Source organism: Canis lupus, chromosome 37 (genome assembly GCF_003254725.2).
Source record: "Canis lupus dingo isolate Sandy chromosome 37, ASM325472v2, whole genome shotgun sequence".
NCBI classification, from domain to species: domain Eukaryota; kingdom Metazoa; phylum Chordata; class Mammalia; order Carnivora; family Canidae; genus Canis; species Canis lupus.
In genome coordinates, this window is record NC_064279.1 from 31,181,093 (window position 1) to 31,198,809 (window position 17,717).

General features: G+C 51.1%; 1 protein-coding gene across 1 annotated transcript in view; it reads left to right on the plus strand.

Annotated features, from left to right (window-relative positions):
* The window catches only part of DLGAP2 (DLG associated protein 2), a 693,677-nt gene that overhangs the window by 623,978 nt on the left and 51,982 nt on the right, over positions 1–17,717 (plus strand). Inside the window, 1 exon segment of the mRNA XM_049106698.1 lies at positions 4,032–4,251. Coding sequence (XP_048962655.1) covers positions 4,032–4,251 — 220 coding nt within the window.

Consider the following 17,717-nt stretch of genomic DNA (forward strand, 5'->3'; position numbering starts at 1 on the left):
GTGAGTCTGGTTATGCTTTTCTTTTTTGTTCTGATTTGCTCTCAAAAAGAAAAGGTTCCCACCGAATGCACGGCACACCCTCCAGGTGCTCTTGTGAGACCCACCAGCCTCCCCAGTTGCAGAAGCATCACTGCCCTCAACGCCGTGTTTTTAGGGAACCCAAGCTGGCTTCCAAAGTATGTCGGTGAAAGCACCATGTCCTCGCACCTTCTTGTATCTGAGAAGATTCGTCATCGTAAATGGGAGCCCTGGTAGGCAAGCCGGGCTTTCGGGGGTTCTACGTGTTTGAGGACTTTTGACGTCTGGAATCCTAAGTGATTCCGACTGCTGGGTGCTATGATGTGACTTTAAACAGAGCTTAATTCTGAAAAAGACCCATATTGTTACTCACAGTGACCCTGGCACCTGGCGGTGGGGCCATTTCCCGGCTGGAGACAGGTTTGCAGTGACTCCGTGTCAGACCCCGGCCGGCGGGAGGAGGGGAGGGCAGGCAGTTCCCAGGAGTGGAGCAGGACGCGAATCGGGTGATGCCGCTGGGAACCGCTCAGCATCCCTGGGCCCGAGTGGGTGGCTGACGCGAGGAGAAGCTCCCTCCTCGATACCCGCATTCCCTCAAATGCAGAGATGAGCTTGAACATCTAACTGAGCTCCCGTGAGGCTTGCTCGTCTCTAAGCCGGGCTGGGATTCGATCTTGAGTCTCCGGACTCCGGCCTGTCTTCCCTGGGCACACGCACTGGGGAGAGACCCGTAGGTGTCTGGTGTGCGGGCTGATGCCCTGGGGCCCCAGCGGTGACGTCCAGGAGTCGGGGCAGCGGTGACAGCTGCCCACCGACCGGCTGGAGGGGTGGGGTCCGTCCTCAAGCAAACGGTTTCTTCCCTGGAGGAATCTCCTGGAAGACACTAGAGACGCACACTGAACCTGTTGCTTTCCCGGAACCTCAGGCACAGCACGGAGGCCGTGTCAGCATGGGCGGTGCAGGGTCAGGGCATCCCCCGTGTCGTGGACCTGTCCTGAACTCTCTGGGACTCTCCCGCACGCTCGACCCTCAGACGGGACCCCACCGGGGGAGGGGAGGCACTTCCCCCTCTGTGGGCTGTTCCCTGCAGTGTCAGTGGGCACGGGTGGCCTGTGCCTAGAGGCACCACGTCCGTGCCTGGCGACACCTCACAAGGAAGCATGTCTGCATGTGTCACGTCCCAGAGGTGACGCAGAGCCAGATGTCAGGACGTCTGGTCTCCCGTCACCTGGTGAACCAGAGCCTGGCAGGGGTGCAGCCCGTCAGCACACTGGGCTCTGAAACGGCGAGCCCCACCCCACCCCCGAGCATTAGTGGGATCTGTGTCCCTCCAGGTAGCGTCTGCGGATGCCCCAGACGCTGCCCCCGCCGCCGTGATGCTGGCGGCTGTCCTTCTGCCCTCGCCCCGGGCCAGCCGCCCCGCAGCCCAGCCTCCTGAGGTCACGGGCAGAGCCTCTGCGCTCACCTGCTTGCCCTTCATCCACCAGCGTGCCTGATGGGCAGAGCCGTCCCTGCGGCCGTGGGTGCCAGGTGGGAGGGTGGGCGCCTGCACACCCCCCGGGGACAGATGCAAGCCTTCCCCCAGCTGCAACACCGGGCCCCGACCCCTGTCCCTGCCCCTTGCCTCTGACCCCTGCGCCTGCCCCCTTGCCCCTGCCCCTTGCCCTGATCCCTGCCCCTGCCCCTTGCCCCTAACCCCTTGCCCCTGCCCCTTACCCCTGCGAGCCCCTGACCCCTTTCCCTTGCCCCTGACCCCTGCCACTGCCACCTGCCCCTGACCCCTGTGTCTGCCTCTTACCCCTGATCCCTGCCCCTGCCCCTTGCCCCGATCCCTGCCCCTGCCTCCTTGCCCCTGCCCCTTGCCCCTTGCCCCTGATCCCTGCCCTTACCCCTTGCCCCTGACCCCTTGCCCCTGATCCCTGCCCCTGACCCATTGCCCCTGCGAGCCCCTGACCCCTTTCCCTTGCCCCTGACCCCTGCCACTGCCGCCTGCCCCTGCCCCCTGTGTCTGCCTCTTACCCCTGATCCCTGCCCCTGCCCCTTGCCCCGATCCCTGCCCCTGCCTCCTTGCCCCTGCCCCTTGCCCCTTGCCCCTGATCCCTGCCCTTACCCCTTGCCCCTGACCCCTTGCCCCTGCCCCTTGCCCCTGATCCCTGCCCCTGACCCATTACCCCTGCGAGCCCCTGACCCCTTTCCCTTGCCCCTGACCCCTGCCACTGCCGCCTGCCCCTGCCCCCTGTGTCTGCCTCTTACCCCTGATCCCTGCCCCTGCCCCCTTGCCCCTGCCCCCTGCCCCTTGCCCCTGATCCCTGCCCCTGCCCCCTTGCCCCTGATCCCTGCCCCTGGCCCCTTGCCCCTGCCCCTTGCCCCTGATCCCTGACACTGACCCCTTGCCCCTGATCCCTGCTCCTGTCCCTGACCCCTGCCCCTACCCCTGTCCCAGCCCCCTGCCCCCTGCCTCCTTCCCCTGGCCCTGTGTCCCTGTGGATGTGACCCTAACAGGGACTCGGGTGGAATCACACAGCATTCCCCTGCTGTCTGATGGGCTTCTCCCTCTCGACCTCGTGCCCTAGGGTCTCTCCCACTGGAGCAGGTGTCAGCCACCGCCCCCCCCCCCCGCCCTGTCCTATCTGCAGGCCTGAGTCCAGCTTGTGAACATGGGTTTGCAAACATCTGTTCCAGTCCCTGCTTCCAGTCCTTACGGGTCAGCACCTGGCAGTGGCAGCGCTGGACTCTGTGGTCATTCCATTTTTAGCTTTTGGAGGCCCTGCCATCCTGTGTTGCACAGCGGCCACTCGCCTGCCCGGCCCCAGTAGGACACGGGCCCTGTGCCCTCCCCTCTCCCGACTTGGCCTCCGTGGTGCCTGAGTGCCCGCAGTCCCCGGGAGCAGGTCCAGCTCTGAGTTCACAGTTGACAAAGGAAGACAGGAAGCTTCGGAGGATGCTGTTTCCACAACTTGGACCCCGTTGGCTCAGCATCCTCCTGGGATTTCCCGGGCCTGAGCTGTGGCTTCAGTCCCCACATGGTGTCACCTGCACTTCCCCATCTCCTTTGGGCTCTGTGAACACATCAGCTCCAGAGAGCAGGTCTTTCCATGCCTCTCTGGACCAAAATCTGAGATTCTTCTCAACTACTTTTTGTTTCGGGGGAATGAGTGCCCTTCATTTCTGGACTCTCACTGCTGTGTTTCTGTAGCTGTAGGTACTACCACCGGTCCTCACAGAAATTCTGGTCCTTTGTTTGTAAGATGCACAAAGAGGTTACTGGCTTTCTCCTTCAAGGAAGGAGTGTGGGGCACACGGTGGGTTAGAGCAGGGTTTCCACTACATCCTGCAGCCACACGCAAGCTGCCTCCCTCGGGTCGGGGCCTTTTCAGGCCAATGCGGATCTCTGACATAAATGACATAAAACCATCTGCGGTTTTTTGATATAATTCCCCATAAGGCAAAACTTGAAAGAAAGTTGTGGCCGAGCATGTCATGTGTCAAACCAGTATGTGTGTCTCTGATCTGCTTTCCTCGCCGGCTTACTGAGGATGTGCTGATGGTAGGGTCAGGGTCTGTCTCGACCCCGATTTGTCTGCCCGTCTCCAACTTCAGACTCCCTTGAGCCGCTCATGGCGCACCCACTGGCAGTTTCCATTGGGTCTTCCCTGTGGCCGTGGGGACAGCCAGAGGGCCGGCGTCTGAGCGCTGACCTTGTACCCAGTGCTGCGCTAACCTTGACGCACGTGGGGTCTCCTCAGCCTGGTCACAGTGGCCACTGTCAGGCTTTGCGTTGGCTCCACACGATTCCAATACAGCTTGGAATTGACCATGTTTCTTGTGTTTGGAAAGAAATCACCCAAGAAGCCTCACTCGAAGCCCAACAAGTGCCCAAGGCTGGCGTCTAGGGACTTGTACTAAGCAGACAGGTCGTGAGGTCAGGGTGCACTGGGTCTTCTCCGTCCTCTGGTGACCGGGCCACGATCGCCTGGCCGGGGCTTGCCACCAACTGTGCCTTGTTGTTCCAGATGAGCGAGGCAGAGATGAATGGGCAGTTTGAATCGGTGTGTGAATCCGTCTTCAGTGAGATCGAATCCCAGGCCATGGACGCACTGGACCTCCCTGGATGCTTCCGAACGAGGAGCCACAGCTACCTTCGGGCCATCCAAGCTGGCTACTCGCAGGACGATGAATGTATTCCCGCCATGACGCCCTCCAACACCACCTCCACCATCAGATCCACAGCAGGTAAGGACACCCTTTCTGACCTCCAGTCAGTCATGTTGCTGAATCACACTTGCCACGTCATATTTGCAAGGGTGTCTTGAAGCAGTTGTTTCATAGCTGACCTTTCTTTTTCTATAATGCGATCCCTTCTTTATCAAGATTCTTTAAACTAATCAGTGTAACTTCTGTAGAGTTTCCTCTAGGAAACAAGTTTAAGTACCGCTGACATTTGGACAGTGATTGTGCTTCAATACCGAGGTTTTATAGATGGCCACAAGCCCTGAGTGACATGCAGTGACTCCTAGACAACCTCCCCGCCACGCCTGGCCACATCCTGTCTGAACGTGTGTTCCTGGGCCGATCCCTAAACATGATTCAGGCCCAGAGCAAATCCGTCATTCCTGTAGATCCCGAATCACCCTGTGGATCTGTGGATCCAGTGTTGCCATGTGTTTGCATTCCTGTGGAAAACCATACCCACCCCTTTGAGAATTTACCACAGAAACTAGGTATCAGGGCTCGATAGCTCACTGCTCCATTACTGTTGATGTAGCACAATGAACCTGCATGGCCTGGAGAAACCATAAAACAGCAAAGGAATAATCATTTGCTGGGCTCCACGCAAAGGCCAAGTAGGGAAAATCGGAAACCAGCCATGTTGGGGAGCCAGGGCACCCGACTGCTGGCCGACGGAGAAGCTGCGCACATGTTGCAGCAGGAAGGGACCAGTCTGAGAAATCGCAAGGATGTTATGGGACTAACTAGCCCCAGGTGGGAGTGGAGAAGAGACGGGAAGGGCGGGAACAGGGTCTCACCACCCCATCAGCAGCAGAAAGCCTGCTGCCGGGAGGACGGCTAGAGATGGGAGGATGAACTGCATCTAAACCTGGTTCCCTGACACCAGCCCTCGAGATCTTAGGCTCCTTAACCCTCAGGAGAAGCAGCAACTATGCATAATTTATCAATAAGCCTAGCAATTAGTTTTCAAAGGGCGTGCGGGTACTTGGTGATCTGTTTATGCGGCTCCGTGGCTCCCACTGGGGGCTCGGTGACACCTCTTGACCCTGAAGCCTTGAGGTGTTCAGAAGAAGCACACTGGCTGGGGCTGCTGTGTTCCCAAGGCACGGCTGGTAACGTGCCCCCTGTGAGCCCGGCGCTGAATGTCCCCCTCCCAGGAGGTCGGGCACCTCCCTTTCTCTGCCCCCTGTGCAAAGTGACCAAACTGGAAACTTTGGGAATAAGTGAGCTTTACGATTGTTGCATTTTGTGAGCACACGTTCAGAGACCTTTGCTGTGTCTTCGCCAACATTTGCTGAATATCTCTTACGAACAAGTGATAAGTAAGCGCTTTCATCATCTTTGGAAACACTCTGAAACAATAACGACCTAGTAGAAAATGACTCTATTGTGTGTAGAGCTGTCATTATGGGGAGAATAAAAGCGAAACTTTCCCTAGAGAAAATGTAAGAACCGGTGCAGAACTCAAACTGAAGATCTAATTCAGGTACGTGTCATTTCCCCAAGCACATCGCCATGTCCCCAAAACGTGCACACCAAGTAAGCCACAGAACATGCTTCTCTGCAGTGTTTCTCCTGCATCTTGGCCCGGTTACGGAGTCCAGGCTCCCCCCAGGCTGAGGGCACGGGGGTCGTGCCATGGTCGGGGAAGGGTCTGGGAATCGGGTTAAGGGGAGAGACAGAAACATCCATGACTTCTAGCACGGAACGCTATTCTGAAGAGATGGGAGTGCAGAGAAGTCACTCACTCTTCCGTTTTCCTGTGTGACCCTAAGCGTCGCCCATATTTTACAATCTTTCTCTCCGTGGTAGTGCCGAGAGGGCAAGCAACAGTTGTGTAGCTCATAAGATCGAGAAAAATACTTAGGAAATGAAAAATCCCCGTCTGGAAAAACAAAATCGGAGGAGAAAACAGTCCAACCGCACTAGATGTGAACGCCCACTGACCTTCCAGTTTGATTCAGAACTTCCCGTCAGGAGGCAAATGGGATGTCAATCACTTTGTACCAGAATATTTAGAAGATCGTTTACCAACATTAGCTTCTAATAGCTGCTCTCCAGGGGTAGGTGTGGACGTGTGTGTGAAGACAGAGAGTTTATTTTGACAAATTGATTTTCTTCTTTGATTCTAAAACAATGTCTTGAAGATTATTCCAAGGAAGCTATTTTCAAATTGAATCACAGCGATTATTTGGAAGTGTAAGATTTACTTAAATATGTCTCTTTTTGCATGCTTGCAGAGGAGAAACTGGTGTCACGAGCTTGTCTTCCCTTGAACAAATGCAAACGTAATTTTAATCTGCATCTAGTAATAATGGAATATCCCATATAGGCATGATTCACTTATTAATGATGCTAAGTATGCATCAGGCATTCTCCTTTCAACACAGACAGTGCGATGCTGCCAGCGTGTCTGCTGGTTTGGGGGTCAGCCCTTCAGGACACGTGGACGCGGCTGGAGCAGCATCTCCACTCTCCCGCGGACACACGTGCACCCCCGCAGGCACGGACGTCTTTCATTATGAAAAACACTACATGTTGATTAGCGTCCTCTCCTTAGATGAAGTTTTGAAAACATCTAACTTTCATTTCACACATGGGTTCTTTCTCGTCTGTGAAATCATTTATCAGAGAGATTTATTCCTCTAAATATGCATCTCACCCGATCTTTCCAGGCAGAGAATGTTACTGATATCGTGGAGGAAAATGCTATAAAATTAGATTATAGTGATTTTTCTCTGGGTCAGAAGTTTTTATCAACAAATGTCACAGCTGATTCCAAAAGTCATTAAAACAAAGGGAAAATCCATACAAAGCGAGACAGAGGAAACAGCCATAAATTTACTTTTATTTTATCGTTTAGATTTCAAAAGTAACTTGTCCTTCAGGAGCACATCAGAATTCCAGCTTCCAGGACGGCCTCAGGACCCAGCCCCACGTGACTCAGGTGTTTCCACACACACACACACACACACACACACCCGCCGCTGCCCCCGCTACCCCCAGGCCGCCTTCCCCGACTCCGACCCTTGGCCTCCCTCGTCTAAGGGCCTCCAGCCACATGCGGCCCCCACGCAACCCCGACTCGGCTCCCGGCTCCAGATCCTGAGCCTGATCACACTGCGGGTGCCCTTTACCAGGCAGGTGCCACAGTTATGGACTTGGACGTGAGGCTGCCGTAACAGCATCGTCATACGGTAGCAGTGAAGCCTGTGAACATCGCAGTTAATGCTGGCGGACTGCCTGACGGAAGGGTGCTGGGTGAGGACTGCCCGGCCCCAGGCCTGGAGCAGGGGTTGACGTCCTCTCGGCACCAGGAGCGTGGGGGCCCATTGCCCTGCTGGGCCTGTTGAGCTAATCCTTGTGATGAAACCAAATTCCCTCTGCTGACGGGCAACTAAATCCGTGGGAGGCCGCAGGTCACATGACTCATGAGACCCCTGAGCTGTGGCCGGTGATGTGCACAGCTTTCCTCCCACTCTCCCGGGATCAGACTCAGGCACGTCTCTGACTGTGCGGCCACGTCATCCATGGCATCTGAAGTTAGGACAGGTGCCAAGGACGAGGGCGTTGGCCTCCTTCTCAAGTCTGACCGCCGCACTGAGACCTCTGCGAGTCTGACGTGGGCCTCCTGCTTGGCACGTGGACAAGCACTCAGGAGACAGCAAGACATGAGCTGGATATGCAAACGGTGGGGTGGAGTCTGTGTGCGCTTCCATCGGCATGTCCTTGGACCACCATCAAAGAAACGTCCATCAGTGACAGCCAGGTGGCTTGGAGGTTGAATGTCTGCCTTCAGCCCAAGGCATGACCCCAGGGTCCTGGGATCGAGTCCCACGTCAGGCTCCCTGCATGGAGCCTGCTCCTCCCTCTGCCTGTGTCTCTGCTCTCTCTGTGTCTCTCGTGAATAAATAAAATCTTAAAAAAAAAGAAAGAAAGAAAAAGGAAAAAACCACCCATCACTTTATCCACATGTGCTCTCAACCTTCAGGATGAACAGCAAAGACTCAGCCCTCAGGACAGAGCAAAACTATGCGGAAAGTTACCTGAACACAGAGCAGGGGCCCAAACTTTACCTGGTGGCGGTGGACAAGCCCCAAGAACGCAACATGCTCTGTCCTCCAAAAGCACCCCCGTTCAGGTGGCCCTCGCTCCTCTCACAAACATGTGCCCCCCACGTAGCTGGGTGGAGAGCCGTGTCAGTGAGCCCAGTCGTGGGGCTCCATGTCTGTCCCATCCCCGGACTTGTCAAGGTCACGGGTCCAGTGGACCCAGACACAGCACAGAGGCCCCAAGGCCCCACCCAGGATCCCTACAGTCTGACGACCATCAGGGGCCTGCCCCAGGTGCTCTCCTCCCTGAGGTGGGGCACGATGGAGGTCACAGGTGCATAGTGGGGCCCGGGATCCGTGCAGGGGTTCCAGCCATCAGCACGAGAGCGGCTAACAAGCCGGTGCCCCAGGCAGCAGCCATCAGACTTACTTTTTTTTTATTATTATTGGTGTTCAATTTGCCAACATATAGCAGAACACCCAGTGCTCATCCCATCAAAGGCCCCCCTCAGTGCCTGTCACCCAGCCACCCTGTCCCCCCGCCCTCCTCCCCTTCCATGACCCCTTGTTCATTTCCCAGAGTTAGGGGTCTCTCTGTCTCTTCTGTCTCCCTCACTGATATTTCCCACTCATTTTCTCTCCTTTCTCCTTTATTCCCTTTCACTATTTTTTATATTCCCCAAATGAATGAGACCATAGAATGTTTGTCCTTCTCCGATTGATTTACTTCACTCAGCATAATACCCTCCAGGTCCCTCCACGTCGTTTTTTTTGGGTATTTGTCGTTTCTAATGGCTGAGGAATATTCCAGTGTATACGTAGACCACAGCTTCTTTATCCATCATCTGCCGATGGACACCGAGGCTCCTTCCACAGTTTGGCTATTGTGGACGTTGCTGCTAGAAACATCGGGGTGCAGGTGTCCCGGCGTTTCACTGCATCTGTATCTTTGGGGTAAATCCCCAGCAGTGCAATTGCTGGGTCGTAGGGCAGGTCTATTTTTAACTCTTTGAGGAACCTCCTCACAGTTTTCCAGAGTGGCTGCACCAGTTCACATTCCCAGCAACAGTGCAAGAGGGTTCCCTTTTCTCCACATCCTCTCCAACATTTGTGGTTTCCTGCCTTGTTAATGTTCCCCATTCTCACTGGTGTGAGGTGGGATCTCATTGTGGTTTTGATTTGTATTTCCTGATGGCAAGTGATGCGGAGCATTTTCTCATGTGCTTGTTGGCCATGTCTATGTCTTGGTCTGTGAGATTTCTGTTCATGTCTTTTGCCCATTTCATGATTGGATTGTTTGTTTCTTGGTGTTGAGTTTAATAAGTTCTTTATAGATCTTGGAAACTAGCCCTTTATCTGATAGGTCATTTGCACATATCTTCTCCCATTCTGTAGGTTGTCTTTTAGTTTTGTTGACTGTATTCTTTGCTCTGCAGAAGCTTCTTATCTTGATGAAGTCCCAATAGGTCATTTTTGCTTTTGTTTCTTTTGCCTTCCTGGATGTATCTTGCAAGAAGTTACTGTGGCCGAGTTCAAAAAGGGTGTGGCCTGTGTTCCCCTCTAGGATTTTGATGGACTCTTGTCTCGCATTTAGATCTTCCATCCATTTTGAGTTTATCTTTGTTTATGGTGAAAGAGAGTGGTCTAGTTTCATTCTTCTGCATGTGGATGTCCAATTTTCCCAGCACCATTTATTTAAGAGACTGTCTTTCTTCCAATGGATAGTCTTTCCTCCTTTATCGAATATTAGTTGGCCATAAGTTCAGGGTCCACTTCTGGATTCTCTATTCTGTTCCACTGATCTATGTGTCTGTTTTTGTGCCAGGACCACACTGTCTTGATGACCACAGCTTTGTAGTACAACCTGAAATCTGGCATTGTGAGGCCCCCAGATATGGTTTTCTTTTTTAAAATTCCCCTGGCTATTCGGGGTCTTTTCTGCTTCCACACAAATCTTAAAATAATTGTTCCAACTCTCTGAAGAAAATCCATGGTATTTTGATAGGGATTGCATTAAATGTGTAAATGCCCTGGGTAACATTGACATTTTCACAATATTAATTCTGCCAATCCATGAGCATGGAATATTTTTCCATCTCTTTGTGGCTTCCTCAATTTCTTTCAGAAGTGTTCTGTAGTTTTTTAGGGTATAAATCCTTTACTTCTTTGGATAGGTCTATTCCTAGGTATTTTACACTTTTGGATACAATTGTAAATGGGATTGACTCCTTAATTTCTCTTTCTTCAGTCTCATTGTTAGTGTATAGAAATGCCACTGATTTCTGGGCATTGATTTTGTATCCTGCCACGCTACCAAATTGCTGTATGAGTTCTAGCAATCTTGGGGTGGAGGCTTTGGGTTTTCTAGGTAGAGTATCATGTCATCGGCGAAGAGGGAGAGTTTGACTTCTTCTTTGCCAATTTGAATGACTTTAATGTCTTTTTGTTGTCTGATTGCTGAGGCTAGGACTTCCAGTACTATGGTGAATAGCAGGGGTGAGAGTGGACATCCCTGTCTTGTTCCTGATCTTAGGGGAAAGGCTCCCAGTGCTTCCCCATTGAGAATGATATTTGCTGTGGGCTTTTCATAGATGGCTTTTAAGATGCTGAGGAATATTCCCTCTATCCTTACACTCTGAAGAGTTTTGATCAGGAATGGATGCTGTATTTTGTCAAATGCTTTCTCTGCATCTATTGAGAGGATCATATGGTTCTTGGTTTTTCTCTTAATGATATGATCAATCACATTGATTGCTTTACGAGTGTTGAACCAGCCTTGCATCCTGGGGATAAATCCCACTTGGTCATGGTGAATAATCTTCTTAATATACTGTTGTATCCTATTGGCTAGTATCTTGTTGAGAATTTTAGCATCCATGTTCATCAGGGATATTGGTCTATAATTCTCCTTTTTGGTGGGGTCTTCGTCTGGTTTTGGAATTGAGGTGACACTGGCCTCATAGAACGAGTTTGGAAGTACTCCATCTCTTTCTATTTTTCCGAACACCTTTAGTAGAATAGGTATGGTTTCTTCTTTAAAGGTTTGATAGAATTCCCCTGGGAAGCCACCTGGCCCTGGACTTTTGTGCCTTGGGAGGTTTTTGATGACTGCTTCAATTTCCTCCCTGGTTATCGGCCTCTTCAGGTTTTCTATTTCTTCCTGTTCCAGTTTTGGTAGTTTGTGGCTTTCCAGGAATGCGTCCATTTCTTCTAGATTGCCTAATTTATTGGCATAGAGGTGTTCATAATATGTTTTTAAAATCGTTTGTATTTCCTTGGTGTTGGTAGTGATCTCTCCTTTCTCATTCATGATTTTATTAATTTGAGTCTTTTCTCTCTTCTTTTTAATAAGGCTGGCTAATGGTTTATGTATCTTATTAATTCTTTCCAAGAACCAACTCCTGGTTTTGTTGATCTGTTCCACCATTCTTCTGGTCTCGATTTCATTGAGTTCTGCTCGAATCCTTATTAACTCTCTTCTTCTCCTGGGTGTAGGATCTATTTGCTGTTTTTTCTCCAGATTCTTTATGTGCAAGGTTAGCTTTGATATTTGAGTTCTTTCCAGTCTTTGGATGGATGCTTGTATTGCGATGTATTTCCCCCTCAGGACTGCTTTTGCTGCATCCCAAAGATTTTGAACGGTTGTATCTTCATTCTCATTAGTTTCCACGAATCTTTTTAATTCTTCCCTAATTTCCTGTTTGACCCTTTCATCTTTTAGCAGGATGGTCCTTAACCTCCACGTGTTTGAAATCCTTCCAAACTTCTTGTTGTGATTTAGTTCTAATTTCAAAGTATTATGGTCTGAAAATATGCAGGGGACGATCCAATCTTTTGGTATCGGTTCAGACCCGATTTGTGACCCAGTATGTGGTCTATTCTGGAGAAAGTTCCATGTGCCCTTGAGAAGAATGTGTATTCAGTTGTGTTTGGATGTAAAGTTCTGTAAATATCTGTGAAATCCATCTGGTCCAGTGTATCATTTAAAGCTCTTGTTTCTTGAGATGTTGTGCCTCGAAGACCTGTCGATTGTAGAAAGTGCTACATTCAAGTCACCAAGTATACATGTATTATTATCAAAGTATGTCTTAACTTTCATTATTAATTTATTGATATACTTGGCAGCTCCCACATTCGGGGCATAAATATTGATGATTGTTAGGTCCTCTTGTTGGATAGATCCTCTAAGTATGATATAGTGTCCCTCTTCATCTCTCACTACAGTCTTCGGGGTAAATTTTAGTTTATCTGATATAAGGATGGCTACCCTTACATTCTTTTGTGGACCATTTCAATGGTAAATGGTTCTCCAACCTTTTATTTTCAGGCTGTAGGTGTCCTTCGGTCTAAAATGAGTCTCTTATAGACAGCAAATTGATGGGTCCTGCTTTTTTATCCAGTCCGAAACCCTGTGCCTTTTGATGGGGTCATTAAGCCCATTCACGTTCAGAGTTAGTATTGACAGATATGAGTTTAATGTCATCATGATACCTATTCAGTCCCTGTTTTTGTGGATTGTTCCCTTGGACTTCCTCTATTACAAGAATCCCCCTTAATATTTCTTGCAGAGCTGGTTTGGAGGTCACATATTCTTTCAGTTCCTGCCTGTCTTGGAAGCTCTTTCTCTCTCCTTCTATTCTGAATGAGAGCCTTGCTGGATAAAGTATTCTTGGCTGCATGTTCTTCTCATTTAGGACCCTGAATATATCCTGCCAGCCCTTTCTGGCCTGCCAGGTCCCTGTGGAGAGGTCTGCTGTTACCCTAATACTCCTCCCCATAAAAGTTAGAGATTTCTTGTCTCTTGCCACTTTAAGGATCTTTTCTTTATCTTTGGAATTTGCAAGCTTCACTATTAAATGTTGAGGTGTTGAACGGTTTTTATTGATTTTAGGTGGGGATCTCTCTATTTCCTGGACCTGAATGCCTGTTTCCCTTCCCAGATTAGGAAAGTTTTCAGCTATGACTTGTTCAAATACATATTCTGGCCCTCTGGCCCTTTTAGCGGCCTCAGGAACCCCAATTAAATGTAGATTTTTCTTTCTGAGGCTGTCACTTATTTCCCTTAATCTATCTTCATGGTCTTTTCATTGTTTGTCTCTTTTTTCCTCAGTTTCCCTCTTTGCCATCAACTTGTCTTTTATGTCACTCACTCGTTCTTCTACCTTGTTAACCCTTGTCGTTAGGACCTCTAGTTTGGATTGCACCTGATTTAATTGACTTTTAATTTCTGCCTGATTAGATCTAAATTCTGGAGTCATGAAGTCTCTTGAGTCCTTTATGCTTTTTTCTAGAGACACCAGTAGCTTTATAATAGTGCTTCTGAAATGGCTTTCTGACATGGAATTGTAATCCAAATTTTGTAGCTCTGTGGGAGAGAGGACTGTTTCTGATTCTTTCTTTTGAGGTGAGGTTTCCTTCTAGTCATTTTGCTCAGTGCAGAGTGGCCTAAAACAAGTTGTACTGGAAAAAGGAGAAAAAGAGAGAAGAGAAAAAGGAAAAGAAAAGAAAAAGAAAAAAGGAAGAATAAATAAAAGAGAAGAGAAGAAAAAAACAGGGGGGGGGAAGCAAACAAAAAAAAAAAAACAAGGGGGAGTATCCTCTGATTCTGTATACTGTAAATCCAGTGACTTCCCCTGGAACTTTCCAGTGCTGCTTGGTCAATAACATGTATTTCCCCTGTGGGTCTAGCTGGTCTTCTGGGGGAGGGGCCCACTGTGCTGATTCTCAGGTGTGAGCACTTTGGGTAGCTGCTCAGCCCCCTGTCTGGTGCAGGGCTCAGTGGAAGCTGTTTAACCTGTTTATCCTGTGAGGCCACTGTGAGGCTCAGTGGGGGTTGTTTATCCTGCGAGGCCCCAGGAGGAACAACAACAGTGGCGGTGGCCAGCTCCCCAGCCCTGGAGTCAGCTCCAGCAGTAGCTACCGCAGCTCTCAGTCTACAGGGCCTGGATGCTCCGGGGGCGGGGCCGCTGACCTGCTCAGCTCAGGGCCGCCTGGAGGCTGGAGCATCCTCACTGTCCTGGGCCCTCCTGGCTTCTGCCTGTCCCCGGGGGAGCACCGGATCCTGGGCCCCGGCGCCCTCGTCTCTGGGGCCTGCACTGTTGGAATCGCGCTCCCCGGGCCTTGCACCCCCCTCCCCACGGAGCCTCCGCCCGAGCCCCTCCGAGCTGCTCCTGGGTCCAGTCGCACACACTGCAGCCCTTTAGGGAGCTCGGCCGTGGGGTGTGGAGCATTCTCCCCGGGCGCAGGTGCTCTGTTAGTGTCCCAGGGAGCCTGAGGGCATCCTCACCCTCCTGGGGTCCTACCCTAACTCCCTGTGAGCGCCTTTCCATCTGGGAAGGTTGATGCAGCTCCTGTGTCTCCAGGCAGCTCTCCTGTCCTGGGGACACTCACCCCGGCCTTAGCCTGGCTCCTCGTGCCCCTACCCCTTGGAGTCCTTTTGTTTCTTTATTTTTCCCCATCTTCCTACCTTGATAGAAGCGCGAACTCTTCTCACTGTAGCATTCCAGCTGCTCTCTCTTTAAATCTCAGGCCGAATTCGTAGGTTTTCAGGATGATTTGAAAGTTATCCAGGTAAGTTGGCGGGGACAGGTGACCTGGGGACCCTACTCCTCCACCATCCAGCGCCCTCCCCCTGGACTTCCCCCAAGCGGGCCGGTCAGTGGGCCACTCAGCACCTGAGCTCTCAGTGCCCAGCGAGTAAACGAAGAAACCACCGCCTGAACAAGTGGCTGGGTCGTGACCTATCCGAGCAGATGCCCGAGCCCCCTCGCCTCCCCGCCGCGCCCTGGCCCCAGGACCTCTGCTCCGCCTGTCTGCCCCCCGGCCGCCCTTCTCATCCGCTCCCACCCCAACCTCCGCACTCCTCCTGCTAGACACGCAGCCCCTCAAATACGTAGACTGGGCTGAAATAGAATGTAAAATATAGCCCGACCCAGCGAGCCCACCTGGCCCCTGTCTGGGTTTCCTGTTACCAGTGAGCACAGGCTCCAACCCCTGTGGACTGATGACCTGAGGTGACCTGACCCAGCCTCACCCCCAGCTGCCCCGTGAGCCCCGACTGGTGCCCCTCTAGTGAGACCCCCTTATGGCTGTGCTTTTGCAATTACTCTGCCCAGCCCGGAATTTGCTTCCCTGGTCTTCTTCATGTAATTCCCAGCTGTGCCTGAATATGCAGCTCAGAAATCATTTCTTCCAGGAAGGCTTCCATGATTCCTCCTTCTTCTGATCACTTCAGGTGCCAACATAAACTCATTAGTCCTGGGGCGCCTGGGGGCTCAGTCGATCAAGCATCTGCCTTCGGCCCAGGTCTTGGTCCCAGGGTCCTGGGAAGAGCCCTGTGTGGGGCTCCTGCTCAGGGAGGAGTCTGCTTTTCCTTCACCCCTCCCCACCCGAATGTGCTCTCTCTCACTCTCTCTCTAATAAATAAGTAAAATCTTTGAAAAAAATAATTCATTAGTCCCTACTCCCTGATCACACAAGTCTAATAAAAAACTATTAAACAAACAAATCCTGATTTTCCTTTGTTTTTAAAATATGTACTTCCATTTTAAAGATGTAGAGAAATACCCAAAACAGAGGCTACAGTTACATTTACTACTTTACATATTTACAGTGTCTCATATATATGTTTTTTATTAAGATTTTATTTATTTATTCATGAGACACACACACACACACACAGAGAGAGAGAGAGAGAGAGAGAGAGTCAGAGGGAGAATCAGGCCCCATGCAGGGAGTCCAATGTGGGACTCACTCCCGGGTCTCCAGGATCCCACCCTGAGCCGAAGGCAGGCACCAGACTGCTGAGCCACCCAGGGATCCCATCTCATATTTATGTTTTAAAAGCATTGATACTATGGCTTTTATTCCTTACAACATGTTAGTTCTAAAAACATTACATTAACACACGTTATTTAAATTCTTAAAATCGTAAAACATCCCAAGAACTTTGAAAAGAAAATACTTTTGCTCTCTCAGGAAAAAAAAATCCTGTAACAATGCTTTTAAATCAAATCACCCGAAGTCAGTTTGTAGTTTTCTTTCCTTATGATGATGGAGAAAGTAAAGTCTTGTTGGAAATGAGAGGACCGTGACCATAAAGTCCTGCGTGTATGTTCAGGCTCGTGATTATCCAGACTCCCTCATGTCATGCACTCTGCCTTCAAAGTGATGACCCATTTTTTACTTCTGCAACTTCAAATTTTCTTTCTTTGCTTATGGATTCCAAGAAACACTTAAAACTATTTAGTACAACAATCGTGGACTTATACAAAAGTGTTTTCTAGTTGAGAATTTCTCAATTCTGGAGAATTAGCCTTTTAAAAAGATGCCCTGAGCAGCATGGCAGGTGAGCAGGAGAGGATCAGACTCCTTGCCACCTGCCCGTCCTCCCAGTCGTCCCACCTCCCCGTCATGCAGCGAGTGGCTGGTACACTTCTGCTCCGTGCTGGCAGTGGAGAGCTGACGCGTTGTCATTCTGAGGAGAGTTCAAAAATCTCACGTCTGACACGCGTGATGGTGACTTTGTGTGCCCACCTGCCTGGGCAAGATATTTAGTCAAACATCATCTGGGGTGTTTCTGTGAGAGTTTGGGTTTTTCCTGCCAAGTGAGCCTTTGAGTCTGTAGGACTAAGAAAGCAGACTGCCCTCCCTCATCTGGGGGGCCATGTCCAATCAGTTGAAGGCCTGGGTAGAACAAGAAGCCGACCTTCCCATGGGTAGGAGAGGATTCCTCCAACCTCACTCTTCAAACTGGGAAGTCAGCATTTTGCTGCTGGGAACTTGAGCCGGAACACGGACTCTTCCTGGGCTCTGGCCCGCCAGCCTCCAGATGGGGGCTGCACCTGGGCTCCCACCTGCTGGTTCTCCCTGCAGACCCAGGTCTTGTCGCTCTCCAGGCGCGCACGAGCCAGGTCCTTGCAGCAGCTCTCCGAGTGCATCAGCACGCCTTCCTTCGGCTCTTGCTCTCTGAAGCCCTGACTCCTACAATATGTTCAAACAGAACTTACTTCTTGAGGCTGTCGATGTAAAATGGTCAGACTCCGCTCAGAGACCCTTTACCAGCAGCCCGTCCCCCTGGCTAACTGGACGCTGTTGCCCTGTGGCTGCGGGGAGGGCAGGGCTCGCTAACATGAAATAGGGTGTCGCCGGTGTCGCTAGGCTGCACTTGGGAAAGGCAGGTATCCAAAAGCCTAGAAAACACTATTGATTTCAGGAAGCCTGTGGCTCCCGAGTACCCGGGTGATGGATTTCCTGCACCTCCAGGACCGCGGAGACCCTGTGGGGAAGCGTGGGCGCCTGCTAGACCAAGGGAGCAGACTCTCCCGTCTCGATGCCGTGGGCATCGGCGAGGGAAGTCCAGCCTGACCGCTCCACCAGCGCCCGAGACCGGGGCCTAGCCCCCAGCACCAGGGGCCC